This window comes from Rhododendron vialii, chromosome 9a, assembly GCF_030253575.1.
Source record: "Rhododendron vialii isolate Sample 1 chromosome 9a, ASM3025357v1".
Taxonomy (NCBI): Eukaryota; Viridiplantae; Streptophyta; class Magnoliopsida; order Ericales; family Ericaceae; genus Rhododendron; species Rhododendron vialii.
In genome coordinates this window covers 21,892,075-21,910,538 of record NC_080565.1, presented here as the reverse complement: position 1 = coordinate 21,910,538, position 18,464 = coordinate 21,892,075, and the positions used below count along the sequence as shown (strand labels likewise).

General features: G+C 42.7%; 1 protein-coding gene across 1 annotated transcript; it reads right to left on the bottom strand.

Moving 5' to 3' along the window:
• Positions 1-1,640: 1,640 nt before the first annotated feature.
• LOC131299697 (uncharacterized) lies at positions 1,641-6,461 on the bottom strand. The gene is made up of 7 exons (XM_058325275.1): positions 6,366-6,461; positions 6,036-6,321; positions 5,449-5,909; positions 4,090-5,367; positions 2,576-2,768; positions 2,337-2,470; positions 1,641-2,072 (listed from the first exon to the last, which is right to left on the bottom strand). Exons 1-7 carry the CDS (start codon positions 6,459-6,461, stop codon positions 1,641-1,643), a joined length of 2,880 nt encoding a protein of 959 aa, XP_058181258.1.
• Positions 6,462-18,464: the final 12,003 nt, after the last annotated feature.

Below are 18,464 nucleotides of genomic sequence, written 5' to 3'. Positions count from 1 at the left end.
AACTTCCAAGGGCATCGACTCCATGCACTGAAATATCTCTGAGACATTCGCATTCGGCCTGACCTTCTGCATGCGGCGGTGCATTTTTGGGATCCGGAGGTGGACGTCTTTAGGTTTGGTATTCAAGAACTTTGTCCGACCATGGAGGAGTTTCATGCATACCTTGGGAGTCATGACTCTAAAGAACCAATTATCCCAATGATCCGAGTGAGCATGAAGAAACTCCTAAAGACCAAGCAGGGGGTTAGTAGTGGGGCTGTCGATTTTCTTATCCAAGATGGCACTGTTAAGATCCTGCATTTGTTTGAAATGTTCAGCCCGCCTAAAGACTCGACAGACTTCAACTACCAAGGCCACCGCATGACGGCCTGCTACATTTGCCTTTTGGCAGCCTTCATGTTAGTACTTCTGTCGGAGAGCCAAATTCCTTGCTGGTGGGAGTTGTGGCTCAAATTGAGGCACGAAAGGATGTGGCACCTCTAGTTATTGCTAAAACTTTGATGGGACTCGATGCGGTTCATGCTGGCCGAACACAACCTTTTGGGGGTAGGCCACTTTTGCTGCAGGCAAAGGACCTCACTCAGCTCTCCTTTTTCTATTTCTCAGATTCATCTTACCTCGATGCTTGGTTTAAGTTTTATCTGGTTTTTTACTTGTTTTCTCTTTTTTTGTTTTGACAGATGTGGCTTTGTGACTAGTTGAATTTGATGATGCCTCCTCCTAAGAATTAGCTGTATCGACCAAACGAGTGCAACCGTCCTTTTGGAGTAACAAAGGACTGGGACGATTTCTTCGCGTCAATCGGTGAAGAGGATATTTCGTGGCATTGTCCTTGGTTAAATTTTCCTACCATGACCGTGAATAACATGGGTTTTCAAGAAGTGTTCCTGGCTGGGTTAACAGGCTTCACTTTCTATCTGCCGCTCCGTATCCTTCGCCAATTTGGAATTAGTCAAGTCATACCTCCCCTAAGCTTTGATGTGCTTCGTCTCCCTCTGTTCACAGTTTCTGGTCTTCATAGTTATGTCCGAACATGGGAAGACCACAGGACCAAGCCAAATGATCCAGATTTTGCCACTACCTTATTTGGGCGATACAAGAAATGGCTAAGGAGGGATGTGAAAGCACGGATGGGTTGATCACCTACTTTGCCGTTTTTTTAAATAAAAATGTGTTTTGCATTTTCTTGTCTTTCATGCTCAGCATGTAATGAAGCAATGTTCAAAATGAAAGTTAAATGATAAGAGTTTCCCCCTTTTTGGTTCAACTAATAAAGCGCCTTTGTTTCAACTAAAAGATTGGTCAATTTGGAATTTGAATTTGATGATGATTTGTGACCGAATGTCGGAGTGAGGCTGCCTACGTATCTCTCGCAAAAGAGAATCAGGCCAACACGTAGTTCGGGCTAGGGTTCCCTCGGGTATTGACACTCTCCTTTTGCGCTCTAATTTTTGCCTAGAACCGCTCTTCTGGGTTTTCAGTCTAGCGAGCTTTTTTGAATTTTTGCCTTAACTTTTGCCTAGGCTGCCCTTTCGGGTTTTCAACCTAGCAGGCTTCTTGCTCTAATTTTTGCCTGGGACTGCCCGCCCTTGCGGTTTTCGGCCCAGCGAGCTCTCTCAGGGGTAGTAATAGCGTTTAAGTTAGTCCAAATTGACAAGACTGGAAACTTCGTTGCCGTCAAGATCAATTATTGACGCAGCACCTCCGGAAATAATGGTCTTGATGATGTATGGTCCAACCCATTTTGGTCGAAATTTGCCCCACAGATCAAAAACTGGCGCACGTATCTCTTTGACCACCATATCCCCCTCTCGTAGGTCCCTCAATTTTACCTTCTTATCGAATGCCTGGGCAATTCTTCGCTGATAGCCTTGAATATGGCACAATGCTCGCAATCTCCTTTCATTGAACAACATAAGCTCCTCAAACCTTCCACTGATCCATTCCGCTTCGCTCATCCCGCATTCTGCCATGACTCTTAGTGATGGAATTTCTAGCTCGATTGGGAGAATGGCTTCCATACCATACACCAAGGAATAGGGTGTTGCCTCTGTTGGTGTACGGATAGACGTCTGTTATCCCCATAAGGCTAGCGGCAGCTGTTCATGCCAATTCCTAGCTGACTGTGTGGTCCTTTCGAGGATGGTCTTAATGGTTTTGTTTGCTGCTTTGACTGCCCCGTTTGTTTGTGGTTGATAGGTCGTTGAATGGTGGATCTAGATTTTGAACTCCTCAAACAGTTCTAGGACTTTCCCCTTGAAATGAGATCCATTATCTGATACAAAAGCTTGCGGGACTCCATACCGGTAAATGATGGTTTGCCTGATGAAATGTACCACTTGAGCTGTTGTCAGCGTTTTGTAAGATGCGGCTTCAACCCACTTGGTGAAATCATTGACAGCTACCAGGATGAACTTATGACCATTGGAAGTTGCTGGAGTGATCTTTCTGATGACATCAATGCCCCAAGCTGAGAATGGCTAGGGCGTTGCCATTGGATGTAACTCTAATGGAGGAACATGAATAAGATTAGCATGCATTTGACATTTATGGCATCGTTGCACATATTCAATACAATCAGTCTCCATAGTTGACCAATAGTATCCTTGTCTCAAGACTTTCTTTGCAAGCATCATACCATTCATGTGAGGTCCACAAACTCCTTCATGAATTTCTTCCATCACTCTCCTTACATCATTCCTGTGAATGCACAACTTCTGAACTCCGCATGGTGATCCCCGATACAATTGTCCTCCACAAATAATGTACTGAGATGCCAACCGTCGCAATGTAATCTAACCCTTTTTAGTTACTTCAGCAGGAAATTCTCCTTTCTTGACAAAATTCCAAATATCGTGATACCATGGTAACCCACACTACAAGAAAATTTGCATTGGGTGACGACTGAAAATCGTCACAAATTGCATGTTTTTCGTCACAAATAATAAAGGTGACGAAAACTAATTTGTCGACTAAAGGTTGTCGAGGATTCCTACCTGGTGACGAAATCTACTTTTCGTCACCTATATTGCCTTTTGATGACAAAATATTTCGTCACCAAAAAGTGAATAATTTGTGACGAAATTTTTTTCATCACTTATTGTGCTTTTTGACAACGAAATTTTTTGTCATCAATTATTTTTTTTGGTGACGAATTTTGGGTCTCAACAGTGACAAAAAATTTCGTCACTAATATAAGAAATCAGTGACGAAATTTTTCGTTGCAAAAGACGTTTTCATATGGAAAAAAAATCCTTCTTCCTTGCTCCTACTGGGTTTCGAACCCAAGTCACTTAAGTTTTTCGCGCAAGCTCTGACCAACTGCACCACACACACTTTTCAGTAAATATTTGAAATATCTAATATATAACATATATGTTTAACATGAAAATATATTTCGAATGTAATGTTGAACATTTAAACATTAAAATTAGCAATTTTGATAAACATGAAAGTTGTAGGCAATTGAGTTATTGTTCAAACCCAATTTGAATTATTTCAATCAAAATTTTTAGTAAAGAGTTATGTCCGAAATACATTTAGTGACAAAGCGCAATTCATAAATTTCGTCACGAAATGTACCCATTTGCCGACGAAATATATTTTTCGTCGCTAAAAGTGTTATAATGGTGACAAAATTATTTTTCGTCACTAAAGTTAAGCATTTGGTGACGAAAAAAATATTTCGTTACTAAATTGGTCTCATTTGGTGACAAAATATATATTTTGTCACCAAATTATTATCTTTGGCGACGAAAAATAATTTTGTCACCTTTATTAAGCTTTCGGTGACGAAAAATGTATTTCGTTGCCAAATGAGAACCTTTGGTGACAAAAATATTTTTTTCGTTGTTAAACAGGTATAATTGATGATGAAATTATTTTGTCACGGAAGTTGTCAAAACAGTGACGAATTTATTTTTTCGTCGCCAAATATACTCATTTAATGACGAAATTAAATTTCGTCGCCACTTTTTCGTCACCAATTTTCATTTTTCTTGTAGTGCCATCATCCGGTTCGTCAATGTTCATGACATACTCGTACACTCGTCTACCCCTTTGTTCAATCGTGACCGGTCTTAGTTTCACCCCGATTGGTAATTCAATCATGGACGCCAAAGTTGCTAGGGCATCAGCGAAGCGATTCTTTATCCTTGGAAAGTGCGTGAAAGTCACTTTTTCAAATATGAGAATAAGATCATCGAGTTCCTGATGGTATTGCTTCATTTTCTTGTCTCTTACTTTCCAATCCCCATTCGCCTGAGAAACTACCAAGTGTGAGTCGCCAATGACTTCCAATACCTTGACCCCGATTTTTAATGATGCTTCCATCCCTACGATACAAGCCTCGTACTCAGCCTCATTGTTGGTCACTTCGAAATTCAGTTTGAAAGCGAGAGGGATGTGTGATCTTTCCGGCGATACCAAAAGAATACCTATACCAAACCCATTTTGATTAGATGCCCCATCAAAATATAAAATCCATGCTTCATCTTTTGTTTCCATTACATCCTCATCAGGGAATCGAAATTCAGTGCGCTCCAAACCTTCAATCGGACGATCCGCCAAAAATTCAGCAACCGCTCTCCCTTTTACAGACTTTCGAGTGACATATTTGATTTCAAATTCGGCCAATAAGAGCAACCGACGTGCTAACTTGCAAGTAAGTGTTGGCTTCTTGAATAGATATTTGAGTGGATCCATTCGAGAAATCAGTATCACCGAGTAAGATAGCATGTAGTGTCTCAACTTCTTTGTAGCCCAAACAAGTGCCCAACATGTCTTTTCCAATGGCGTGTAACGTTCCTCACAACCCACCATCTTATTGCTGAGGTAATAGATTGATCTTTCAACCCCATCTTCTCCTTCTTGTGCCAACATGCATCCCATTGTTGAGGGCGTGACAGACAAGTAAATGATCAAAGGCTTTCCTGGAATAGGCAGCATCAGGATTGAAGGATTTTGGAGATACTTTCGGACAACTTCAAAGGCTTTTTGGCACTTATCATTCCATTCAAATTTCACATCCTTCTTGAGTAGTCGAAACATTGGTTCACATGTTGAAGTCAACTTAGCGATGAACCGACTAATGAACTGGATTTTTCCCAAGAAACCACGTACCTCCTTTTCAAATTGTGGAAGTTCCATCTCGAGAATTGTTTTGATCTTGGAAGGATCTACCTCAATCCCACGGGCTGTGATCATGAACCCTAACATTTTTCCTGTTGTAACACCAAACATACACTTTAGTGGATTCAGACGCATTATGTACTTCCGAATCCTTTCAAAGAGTCTTCTTAATATTGGGAGATGATCTTCCTGCTTCTTTGCCTTAACAATCATATCATCGACATATACTTCGACCTCCTTGTGGATTATGTCATGTAACAGAGTCGTAGCAGCCCTTTAATACGTTGGCCCTGCATTTTTCAACCCAAAAGGCATGACATGGTAACAATAAGTCCCCCACTCAGTGATGAATGAGGTCTTTTCCCTGTCTTCCGGAGCCAAAAGAATCTGATTGTATCCAGAGAAACCATCCATGAAAGTCAACAAAGCGTGACCTGCAGTATTATCGACAAGTATGTCTATGTGTGGTAATGGATTATCGTCTTTAGGACTTGCCTTGTTCAGATCTCTAAAATCGACACAGACTCTGATTCTTCCGTCCTTCTTTGGAACAGGTACAATGTTTGCAACCCATGTTGGGTATTTAGTTACTATTAGAAAACCGGCGTCAATTTGCTTTGTGAGTTCTTCTTTTATTTTCAGTACCCAATCCGGGTGCATCTTTCTCAATTTCTGCTTAACAGGTTTAGCATCGGGAAATAGGGGAATCCGATGTTCGACAATTTCAGGGTCGATTCCGGGCATGTCCGCATGAGACCAGGCAAAAACGTCTTTGAATTCTTTGAGTAAATCGGAGAGTTGCTAGAGCTCATCTGGATCCAGCCCGGAACCGACTTGAACCATCCGAGGGTTCCCCTCATCACCCAAGTTTATTGAGACCATTTTTTCTTTTAGAGGCTGAGCACGCCTTTCATTTTCCCGTTCGATGAGGGAACAGATCTCTTTAGGGACGTTCCCGTCGAAATCTATTCCTTCATCGTCAGGTTCTACACAATTTATCTCAAAATGCGGCAAGTAAGCAAAAGCACCATTCACTTCGTTTTCATTAAAAGGCTCCTCGGTGGGAGGGAATACAATAATTGACTCAAACTCGAAATAGAAACTATGACGGGGAGGGCCGATAGGCACAAACTCCGACTCACAGCTAAACATAGAATTGATATCCGACTCAGACTCAGCAGCGTGAGCATGCTTTACAAGAGGGATAAAGACACAATTTTCATAATGGCATCCACAATGAGCGCGGAGAGGTCCTTGCAAGCGTCCTCTTTTCCAAGAATCAGTATTGCTGCATCTTTGTCCATACCCCCTGGATTTTCATCCCCGAACATTGATCGGAGACTGCCCTGATCAAAAGCCTAGACCCAGTCAGCGTGCAATTCTCTAACAAGCTCCTCTCTTTTTTCAGCTTCATCTTCAGTATCCCAAGTATCTTCAGCGAAGATTTCGAATCCAGGGTATCCCTTCTTTGTTTCCACATCAAAATAGGGCTTTAGCTGCCCTTGGTATGGAACTTTCTCTTCTTCTGATACAAAACTAACTGTTGATTTCTCCTCAATACCTCTTACGCGAGCACGATTGCGCCACCTTTTCTTAGGGTCACACCTCTTTGGTACATCTCCGAGGCCAAAGCGCTCATTGCTTCCAAAGAACTGGGGGAATTCAGAGACCCCCTGCTGATTGCGGCCCAAACCCATGTCTGGCATGTAATTCATTCTTCGCATAATTTCTAGTGCTGCAGAACTTACTAGGAAACCATCATCTGCTTGAATGGTACAAACTTTTTCCATCATTACTGCAAAGCCACCCATAGCTATGTCTTCTTCCCCATGCATGATTTCCAATAGTGGCGAGTTGTCTTCAGAATGGGGGTGAATTCCGAAATCTCTATGAATGATAAGTGTTCCTGAGTCCAGTCCCAGTATGAGTTTCTGATGGAGAGTGGAAGGTACTTCCATAACATCAGGACGTTGGAGCCACGACCTTCCTAGCAAGAGGTTGAATGATGTTGGGATTTCGAGGACACAGAATTCCACAGCTGTCTTCAACTGTCCCGTTACCAATTCGAGATTGACCGTTCCTATGACATCACGCTGCGTGTTGTCATAAGCGCGGACACCCAAAGTTGACGGCGCAAAGTCTTTATTTTTCGAACCCAAACAATAAGCAGTTCGGAGAGGGCATACATTAATAGCAGAACCATTGTCGATCAAGATAGCCGGAACCCATTTCCCAAGACGCTTCATGGTTATGTGCAAGGGTTTATTGTGATCAGCACCTTCTGGTGGGAGGTCTTTCTCGGTAAAGGCTAGGGTATGCTTGGCAAAGTTTGGAGTGATAAGTGCAACCATGGCTTCTGGGGTTATATCAAGGGTGACTTCAAATTTAGTGAGAGTATTAACGAGCCTACGACGGTGCTCGTGAGAAGATGCCAACACTCCCCAAATCGAAATAGGGGCTGGGGTTTTGTCAAGTTGCTTGATAATGGGATCGGTATCAAGTATAGGGTTTTGGTGTTGGATAGTTTTGGGGTTGGTGGAGGGATTTGGGTTATTTTGGGGAATGGCTGGTATAGTGGAGCTGGATTATTGGGCTGTATCATTATGAGGTGGTGGGGGTGCTTGCGACGAACTCCCCTTTTGCAAGTTGGCAAACTGATAGATTCGGCCGCTTCTAGTGAGGTTACTGATGGTCTTGGGAGAGGGTTCGGCCCAAAAATCTGGCAAATCATCCCACAAGTTTGAGAGATCGGTATTCGCTTTCCTTTTTCCTTTATCCAACCTCATTTTCTCCAATGTTTCATTGAGTAGTTCCATCTCAAGAGTGTTCCACAGGTTTTCCTCCTCTAGGGAATCCCAAAAGTTATCACTTTTAATTAAGCCCCCATCAACCATAGCTTTATTGACAGTAAGTTCTTCTCTATCAACCCAGAAAGTGACCAAATCAGCTTTCCCCCAAAGGTCTTTAAAATTAAGGACATCAACGCGAGGTTCATATGGATCGTCTGGGATCTGCACAACAGGTTGCAGAAGTTTTCCATCAATGATGTAGTACTGAAGGTAATCAATGTTTTGTCTAGCCGATCTAGTCATGTATTTAGAGTAGTCATTCAAACCTTCCGTCACGGTGTCAAGGGTTTCATCACGGAACTGCGCGAAAAGAATTTGCGGATTGAGCAGATCCGATTCTTGCTGCACCTCTTCCCCATGAAAAAGAAGAGGTAAGGTTGTAACATCTTCTTATCAAAAAAAAAAAAAGAGGTTGTAACATCAAGAGGGTCTTCTACTTTTATTCGATGCCACATGACAGGCTCAGCTTCCCATTCCCAGTCATCTTTTTCATCACTGGCTAATTCCAATTCTAAGAATAGAGCGTAAGGGAATATCCATCGAATGGATGTGCCTGTCTTTCTTCCCACTCTTCCCTCCATGCACCATTTCTAATTCCTGAACATTCTGAAGCTCCGGAGCTGGCCACGCACCATCAACTAGAGCTTGATTTTCAATATCTTGGAAGACATTGGTTGCAGATTGCCATCTTTGCTCGAACTCCCAATCTAACGTCTGAATCACGCATATGGCGTCTCCTGCTGGCACCTCAACAATGGGTTTTGGCTGGGCTTCGAGTATGATGTATTGGATTGGGTCAAAAGGTGGTTTGAGATCAGTATTGTTAGCTTGGGGGTTTGAATGCTTCGGTAATAGGTTAAAGACAGTGTTAGGTTTTTGTGGTGGAATTGGGATGGTCTTGTTGTTGATCAGGTCTTGGATGGCATGTCGGAGTCAAAAACAGTTATTGGTGGGATGGCCTACATTTTGATGGTAGGCGCAATAGGCATTAGGGTTATGAGAGGCTGAAAGTTTTTGAGGGAGTGGAGTTGGCTTGAGAGGTTTGAGGATGTCGCTTTCTACCAATTTCTCTAGCACCGCCGAGAGCGGTGCAGAGAACTGGGAGAAAACACAGGGTTAGGATCTTGGCTGGTTGGTTTGAGTAACAATCCGGTTGATAGGTTCGACTTGAGTGGTGTTTACGAAGGTATTAGGGAGGTTGGTGAAGTTGGAGTTACCAAACAGTGTATTGCTATTGCCAAAGTAAACCTTTTTAGCATTGGGCGCGGGCTCAGGTTTGTCAAGGATACCAAGCTGAATTGCTTCTTCGACGGCCAAGCCCGTGTCGAAGAACGTTTTGAAGTCCGAGCATGCCTAAGCCATAACCATACACTTTGCAAGAGTCGGTTGCCAGTTCCATACTATCATTCAAATCTAGTCTTTGTTTGTCGGCCTATCTTTCATTTGCGCCGCCTTTGCTCTCCACCTTTTCACAAAATCAGCGAAAGATTCTTTAGCATCCATCTTAGTTGACTCAAGCTCGCGAGTGGTCACCTCAAGCTGGATATTGTAATCATACTGTGCTATGAAGGCTGCACAAATATCTTTCCAAGACCGCATCTTTCTTTCATCCAACGATGTGAACCAGTGAAGGGCCTGACCCACCAAAGTTTGGGAGAACATTTGAGCCATTGCATCCTTTTCTATGCCCCACATAGAAAGAGCGCCTATGTATCCTGTCAAGTGGGCCTTCAAATCCCCTGTTCCATCAAACTTGGTAAAGTCAATTGGCTTGAATTTCTCGGGAAGCTTAGCATTGGGGAAAAGGAAGAGCTTTTTGATGTCGAAACTGGTGGTGGCAATCTTCTAACTTCTGGCGACAGACTGCTCCAGTTGGTCTATTTTAGCTAGTATGGCGGTCATTTCTAGATTTTGAGGGTTTTTAGCTTCGTGAAGTGGTCGCTCTGGATTGGGATTCGGGTTAGGATTTGGATTGGGGTTTGGGAGTCATCGAGCCACTCCGGTTATCATAAGCATGAGTTGGGCAATTTGATTATCAGTACGTTCTCCCAACCTTCTGATGGCTTCTCGGATTTGCCCTCCTTCATTCAGCTCTTCAAGATTTGGGTTTCCGCCGTTATCCTCACTTGCGCCATTCAAGTTTTCAGGATTCAGGCCATCATTCGAATTCGGATTTCCAACTGGCTGCTCCATTTCCACCCAGAGATCAAAGACGTTGACAGTGTCGGGCTGAGATTCGAGCCAAATCAACCTTTGTCCGAGGAGTCTTGTCCAGGAGTGTATGGTCTTCTCTTGGGGCACAATTGTTCAGATCTTCTAGCAAAGCAAAGATAGAATTCAGATGCGACTCCCTCTTTAAAAATTGATTTAACAAATTTTGAAAACATGTTGCTGTCGTCATGGTCACTGACACCTTAGGGATTGAGTTTGGCCGAAGGCTGCCTTGATTCAATGAAGGTTCGACGAGGTTCGACTTGCCAAAATGAATCTTCAGAGTAAATGACATGATGCCTTTTAACTGGAAGGGTGTAAGTGGTATGGCACTATGACCCAGGCAGTGTTAGTTTCATGGCATTTACTCCCGGTGTTGCTTTGTTTGAAAAGTTGAATTGAAAAATAGTTACCCTGGGAAACTTCATTATCCCAAGGATTTGTCAACTCATTGAATCTTGGCAACCTTCAGCGGGTCGCGCGAGCGAGCACCATGGCGAGCTAAAGATGCAACGCAGCAATTAAACAAGATATATCACATATTCCTATCTTGTAGGCTCCTATCCTAGTTTGGAAGGCTCTATGGCTTGCTAAGCACGTAGAAGGCCAGGTTTTGGCTTAAAAGGGGTTCCCCGAACTAGAGTCAAGATATGCCTCCCATTTATTGGGTGTACACCCAATAACGGTACAAACAGCAGAGATGACTCGACACGGTCGAGGGTTGCCGAGCGTTCTAGGATTTCCTGTCGTCGGCGAGCCGAGCAGGATTGCCAGAACGCAACGACGAGGTTGAACAAGATATATAAAAGGCAGATAGACAACATAGCAAGAGTAGGCAATGCAATAAAGTATTTTGAAAATCCCGCAAATATTTTTCAAGCCTGGCTCACAGGTTTAACTAATACTTAATGAAAGCGAGCATGTGGATAAATAGTCACAAAGTCCCAGGTCGGAATGGCCGGAATAAAATCCAGTTAGAATCGCCATTTCCTTCCTTTGGCAAGCATAGGGCGTTGCCGTTTTTGACAGACTTTCAAGTGATCATTTTGCCAACATACCAACTTTTACTCAAGTATTAATTAAACTTTCTCCCCAGCAGCGTCGCCACTGTGGGCTACCACAGCCCCGGGTGGATCGGGGCGGCCCGAAAAACACATTTTTTATTTGAAAAATTGAATTGAAGAGTCGCCGCCCAGATTTAAGGTTCGCCACCCGATAAACCATTTTATTGAGAATGATTGGTTCGAATTGAAAACCAGAGATTCGTTTGAGGGTTCGAAAGCCATGTTACGAGGGAGGAAGGGTTTTATGGCACCTCCCTCGCCCGATTAAAATCGGTCTCTACTAAACATTTGAGGGATTTTCTAAAAAAACTTTTTGTTGCATTGTCTATCTAATGAACAGTTAGCAAGTAATGAGAAACATGTCAAGCAAAGCTGTGTATACATGTACCGGTGTACGGTGCATGTCAATGAAATAATGCGTGATACAAAATAGATCATAAAAAAAAAAAAGGGGAATCTATTTCTGAAATCACTCCCGAGCGCTCGGGACTGCACTCCTGAGTACTGCTACCAATTCCTGCAAATTTCGGTTAGGCAACATGCTACAATAATTGGAATAGCCTGAACATGAATCCTTGCTTAGCAAAAAAATTTTTGAACAATTAATACTGGTCCTGATCACTCAACTTTTGCTTCATTGCATTTGGAATTAAAAGAAGGATGGACCCTGAAAACATCTACATATTTTTTATGTTAACAAGGACATTTAAAATAGAATTTTCAAGGAAAATGTGGTTCTTTTCCATACCAGTTTAAAATATTTCACTTTTGAAAATGAAATGTCACTGGAAATGATTGAAAATTTTGTGTTATTCCCCATAAAGTTTAAGAAAATATCCACTGGATCCATAAAAACTTCATCTTCCTTGAACATTCCACAAAAAGAAATATGATAGACATAATCAGTACCACTCCTGAGTGCTCTGAAGCACTCCTGAGTGCTCGGGAGTGCTACGGAGTATTTCCAAAAATCTTGCTTGCAACTCCTATGCTATTACTTTCATACAAAAATCATTCAGCCATAATAGATGATTCCCCTCAGAAGAATAACAGCCTGCTTGATTAGAAAGATAGAAGAAATTCTATCTTTTTAGTGAAACCTTGCTTCTTGCATGTGCTTTTAACAGTAGAATGAGATGTGGAAATCTCGGGGACTGAAGCCGAATTCATCTCCAAGGCTTCACGAATTTTTTTCAGAAAAGACTTGAAGTCATTTTGATTTTTGACAAAGTTTGGGAAGGTGTTTTTTGTTGTAAAGGGAGACTTTTGCTTTTGGAAATGAGAGAGTGAGGGTAGAATTTCGTGGTATTTTTTTTCCTCCAAATTGCAGCATTGAGGCTGCTATTTATAGGCCAAGGGAAATTGAATTTGAAATTTAAAATTTAATTATGAAAATATTTAAAGAGACATGATTTGATCTTTCTGATTAATTCAGGTCAAAACTACTGTAGCAATGACCAACATGGTGGAAAACATAGCCTTGTGATGGCTGAAAAAGCTGCGAAATTCAAATTACCATAGAAAAGTTGCTGACCTGAGCGCTTGAAAGTGGATCTGAGTGCTCAGGAGTGAGGCTTCTGAGCGCTTGGAAATGATCCTGAGCGCTTAGGACTCAATTTTGATTTGAAATTGACTTTTGAAAATTCCAAGAAACAAAGTTCAATTGTGCAACGGTCAAGCTATCTTATGGTCTACCCATTCTACCCATGGCCGAGGGTTGAACCTAAAGCTCCGATACCAAGTTGTAACGCCCTGAATTTTGGGAACGTTAAATAGACAATTTTATTGAATATCTAAATAGAGTCTGGCTCATTATTACATCATAACCTCCATAAGATTACTTTCATTACAAAAGGGAGGGAAACTAGGGTTCCTAACTACAACTCCACCTGCGCCTCCATCCTAGCCAGCTCTTCAACTCCAAAGGCCTCTAAAGTGTAGAATTCACCCTGTTCATCTATAAGATCTGACACATTATACCAGCGTCGCCACCAATATAATATGTCAGGGTCACCAAAAGGTAACACTGTGAGCTACGAAGGCTCAATAGAAAACCCATACCCACTAACCCTTAAATTACAAACATTAAATCATAACATTAACAATTAACAATGTCACATCCGCATTTACTATTCAAACTAACATTGGTGTCCATGATTTTTTGAGTTTCTCCTACGCGACTCGTCGTGGACCGTGTCTCCATTTATCAACATTTCCAAAATCGATTTAACACACCCAACCTCGGTTCCGCCGTTCCGGTCTCCTGAGTATCCTCACAATGGTTCCGCCGCACCGGGTTCTCATTGGCACACAAAATTTGCATTGACTCGTCTCCACGGATAACCAAGCCATTCCTCACCATGGTTCCGCTGCTCCAGGTTCCCATGGGAATGCACACAACCTCACAATGGTTCCGCTGATCCGGATTTCCATTGGAACACAAACACATATTCCCACATTGCGGTTTCCAAAAATATTTCACCTTTTCAAAACATGCCTTTTCTTTAACCACACCCTAGGTGTCATGTTTTTATTTTCTCAATTTCCGTGTCTCGTTTTCATGCATCGACTCCGCGGTAGGACTTTTCACATACGTAATCATAAATCATTCATTGTAATCTTGAAACTAAACTAGCAAGATCATCCAACTCAATATTATACCACAAGTAATACAAGCAATTCATGTATGCATGTTCCTAACCATTTTGAAGATCAAAATACGAATGCTTCCGATCAAGTGTTAACATTCCAATTCTTTTTAAAATTCGTCCTTTCTTCCTTTGAGGGAAGTTCAAATAAACATATGTTTATTAAAGTAAAAGTCGTTTATTCAACATGCTCACACTTCCATTAGCACGATAAACTTGTTGACAAACATGCATTCCAACTATTATGAACGATAGATAACCTTATCTACTTAGGGAAAATGGTTAAGGATATTCATATTTTGAACTAAGGATATTCTACTTTCCAACATACGGTTCTATACTATACATAGAGTTAGTGGACTAGGGATGTAGGGGGATGAAAACAATTGACGCTTCGGATCAACTGGATTGCAACGGCTTATTCGTGCCTCTTCACCGGAACCCTAGCTCGACGTCTGAACCCTAATCTGCAAAATAGACAGGGGGTGAGTGCACCTTTGCCTCTCGTGGCAAAGGCCCTCCGATGCCTTTGTTAGTCTCACGTACTAGAAAACTCAGCCCTAATTATCAGTAGGAAAGCAATAATAATGCCACGTATTGCGTACCTTTTACCTCTAGGCTTGCTCTGTTTATATAGACATTCGGATGCTTGGTGCCCAAGCATCCCTATTGCCATAGGATTCCCAACCCGTATAGGAAACCCAGGATATCAAGGAGTCTCGTTTCCTTTATCAGTTTATGGAAAAGAGTCCTTTTAGGATTCTTTTCCATTAAGAGCCGAACATCCCATACTTGTTGGGTATCTTTCTCAGATCCTATATTCTTGGGATCTTTATCCCTATATGGGACATGACTATTCTGGAATCTTCCAGAGTATTCCCTCTGCTCCTACTCTCGATTGGAGCTCCATCTTTGTTCGGCCGTCTCATGGCCGAACAGACGGCTTGGACCAATTACCTCACATGTAACCGGTCCTTGAGCCCGTACTGTCCTGTCTATATTCAAACTATGGTCCCACGTACCATTTATTCGGATATCGATTGCATTGCTTTCAACCCGTGATTACTCGTATTACATGCTAGGTTCTTTACATCATCTGTTCGGCTGTATCATAACCGAACAGTCTATTTATAGCCATGACTTCTCATAACACTGGTCCATATCGCTGTTCACCGAACTGCTCGGCGATAAGTCCAGTCGTATTTACCTCGTGTTCCTAAACATCACGTGTTCGGTAACTAAATGTATCTGCTCGGGAATACCTCCCTACAATTGCTCCCCAGCTTCATGTATTTACCACTGTTCGGGGGTAATATATGTCGCTTAGAAACAGAATTCTATCTAGACCAAACTCTTTGATCCCGTGCAGTCATAATTTCAATACTTCATTGATGCCTTTTGGCGCCTATGTCATTATACCATTTCGGGGTAAACGACTCCACGTGGCACGTTTTCGTATGCCTAGCATTAACTTCGAACTGACGTTCTATGAAACGGCGTCAGATCGGTTTCTGCTTTCCGTTACTTTTTCCTGTAACGGTGTGAGAGGAGACGTTTCGTCTCCGTCTCTCACCCTTAAACCCCTGAAAGGGCTCTTTTTGGTTTTTCATCCAAAACATTCAAACGTTCAGTTTCTCTCTTAAAAGCCTTCTGCCATTGCCGCCGTCTGCAAACTCGATTGCACTTCAGGGAATCGCCACAATATTCTCGTAAGATTCTCGCTCTCAATCCCTTTCTTCATCTTAGGTTTCCATCTGAGATCTCTTTCTCAGATTTTGTGGATCGTTTCTAGGGTTTCAATTCGTACCCATTTCCATCCTTTCCTCTTTTCTAAATATACTCATGGCGGATGGCAACCCTCCTAGACCCAGTAAATTTAGGAAGCTTTGTGATACCCCTGCTGCCATGGCGGTATTTAGAGAAAGATACAGTATTCCTTAAAACGTAGGGCTTGAACTCGCCCCATTAGGAGCGGATAGGGACGCTGGATCGTGGGATAGAATGTGTATCCCAATTGTGTCCATTGTCGAAGGTGGGGTCCGTTTCCCCCTTTCATCCATTACTTCGCCAGATTTTAAGCTGGTACCGCCTTACACCCATGCAAGTTTCGACGAACGTCTTCAGATTGATAATGGGGACTATAGCCTTAAATGGGATTCTAGGGACCAATTTAGGAATCTGGGACATCCAATGGTGGTATAGTATAGTACTAAACCCTGAGTACAATACTTACTACTTCAAAGTTAGGAGAGCAGAGAAGCGCTTCGTGCTCAATCTGCCAGATTCTGCTCGTGACCATGAAATCGACTTCCTCTATGTGACTGGAGCATTCGAGCCTTTAGGGGAAGATGGCCAAGTGCTGGGGCTCCATTGCCCCCACATATGGGGCTATCCACGTATGCTCTTGATTTTACCCTTTTACAATTCTTCATTTACTGCTTTCTCGTAGCCTTTCCATTTACAATTCTTCATTTACTGCTTTCTCGTAGCCTTTCCATGTACTAAATTTATTTTGTTGATTTGAATTTTGCAGCTGAAAACGTTAATCATCGTCCCAGACGCACCCCAAGCAACATCCGAACAGAGGACATTAACAAAGTCCTAAAATATAAAGGCGTGCCTGGTACCCGAACAGCTGGTCGGGGTCGTGACGCTGACGTGCTGCTGGGATACGATCCTGCGTACAGAGGTGTCATCGACAGGCGGCTTGCTCATCCTAGCACCAGTGCTGCCTCTACATCAACTGCTCCTCCGACCAGGAGCACAAGAGCTAGCGCAGGAGTAACTGTAGCTGGTCAACTGGGTGAAATCCCAATTTCTGAAGGAGTTCCGTTACCACGAATAAGCGTTCGAAGATCCTCACGGAGTCAGGCCTCCTCTCAACCATTACCCGTACAGCCAGCTCCCATCTGTGTAACCAGCCAATCCTCATCCTCAGGTTATTCTCTATCTCCTCCAATCTCGAGCACTATGACACGTCAGCCTTTAGACCTCAGCTCTCTCCTCACCGTTTCTTCTCGGGGACGGGGGTCTGGTCGGGTAGCTTCCACAGGGAACGCCCCTCCTGCACCCCGTCGTAACAGAGGAGGTTCGAACCGCTCCACTTCATCTCGTGAAGTGGAGACTACCATAGAGGCCAGTGATGCTCACAGAGACAAACGGCCTAGATCAGAAGACCCTACTGGTACTGCTTCTCAAGCAGACACCGAAACACATCACCCCGTTTCACCAACTACCCAAGTACTTCCTCAAACATGGACTCCTCCATTCACTAGAGGAGACCGTCCCGTTCACGTCGGGGATAGTGCTAGTTCGTCGGAGACAGCACTTGCTCTGGCCCAAGGGTTGCTACTCCCTGTTGACTTACAGAAAGAGTCATTGTCTCCCCCTGATCGGCTTGTGTCCACTGGTCTCGTCAGTGGAATCAAGGTAATAAAAACTTCTCTTCTTTAAAGCTTCATCTTTATAAGTTTTAAGAAAAAAGTTACTCACGTTCTGGTATTTGCTATAGTTTATCCAAAAAATGGTCGTACTGGGCCAAAAATTCCAGGAAGCTGAAGCCGAGAGGATCAGGCTTTTAAATGACAACACCAGGTTGATCCGAACAGTCACGAGATTAGAGAGAGAGAGAGATAAAGCTAAAGCTGACTTGTCTGAGACAAAGGGCAAGCTTGTGACCACGGAGGAGAGTCTGCATCAAGTTTTGGCCGAGATGGACAGCACCAAAAAGGCATCCTTTGAAGATGGTTATCAGAAGGGGTTTGACGCCACAACATCAAGTTATGTCGAGCAGATGCCTGATATTCAAGACCAAATCTGGGTTGCTTGCTGGGAGGCGTGCCTTACAAAGGCAGGAGTTGCTGAGGATTCTCCCTTATGGGTTGAGAATGATCTACCAAGTCGCCAAGTTGCAGCTCCAGCAGACGACGTTGATCAACAGATTGATGATTTTGCAGATGTTGATGAAGAAATACAAGTTGAAGCACAAAATGACGTTGTGCAATCATCTGTTCTGGAAGTGACCACTGAGATCGTTATCCCAGAGGTACAAACTGCTACTGTTGTTGATGAGGCTGATGTCCCTTCTGAGGTTCAGAACCTGGATTAAGATAGTAAACAGGTAGTTGTTAAAAATCATCTGGCTGGTCTTGCATGACCATAGCCTTTTTTACCCTGCGTGGTACCAGTACTATCAATACTTTACTTTTAAAACAGGTATTCGGCCCTTCGTGGCATAACTTTTATGTTTTGCTCGGCGTCCATGTTTGCTGCATCTGTTCGTATGCAATTTTCAATCTAAGTAGTTCGTACTGTTTAAGCATCATTTGATTGCATAAGTATTTCGTACTTTTAGCTAATCTTTCACACAAGATTTGCTGTTCTGAATTCTAAGTTTCACGTACTAAAAAGCGTTCCACCTTGAATGGTTTTTAAGGCATATAAGTGTGCTCTCACTTAATTACACAAGTGTTTCATACTTGTGTTTAAGTGTCACGTACTCAACCGTTTGGAAATCACACAAGTGTTTCATACTTGTGTTTAAGTATCACGTACTTAATGTT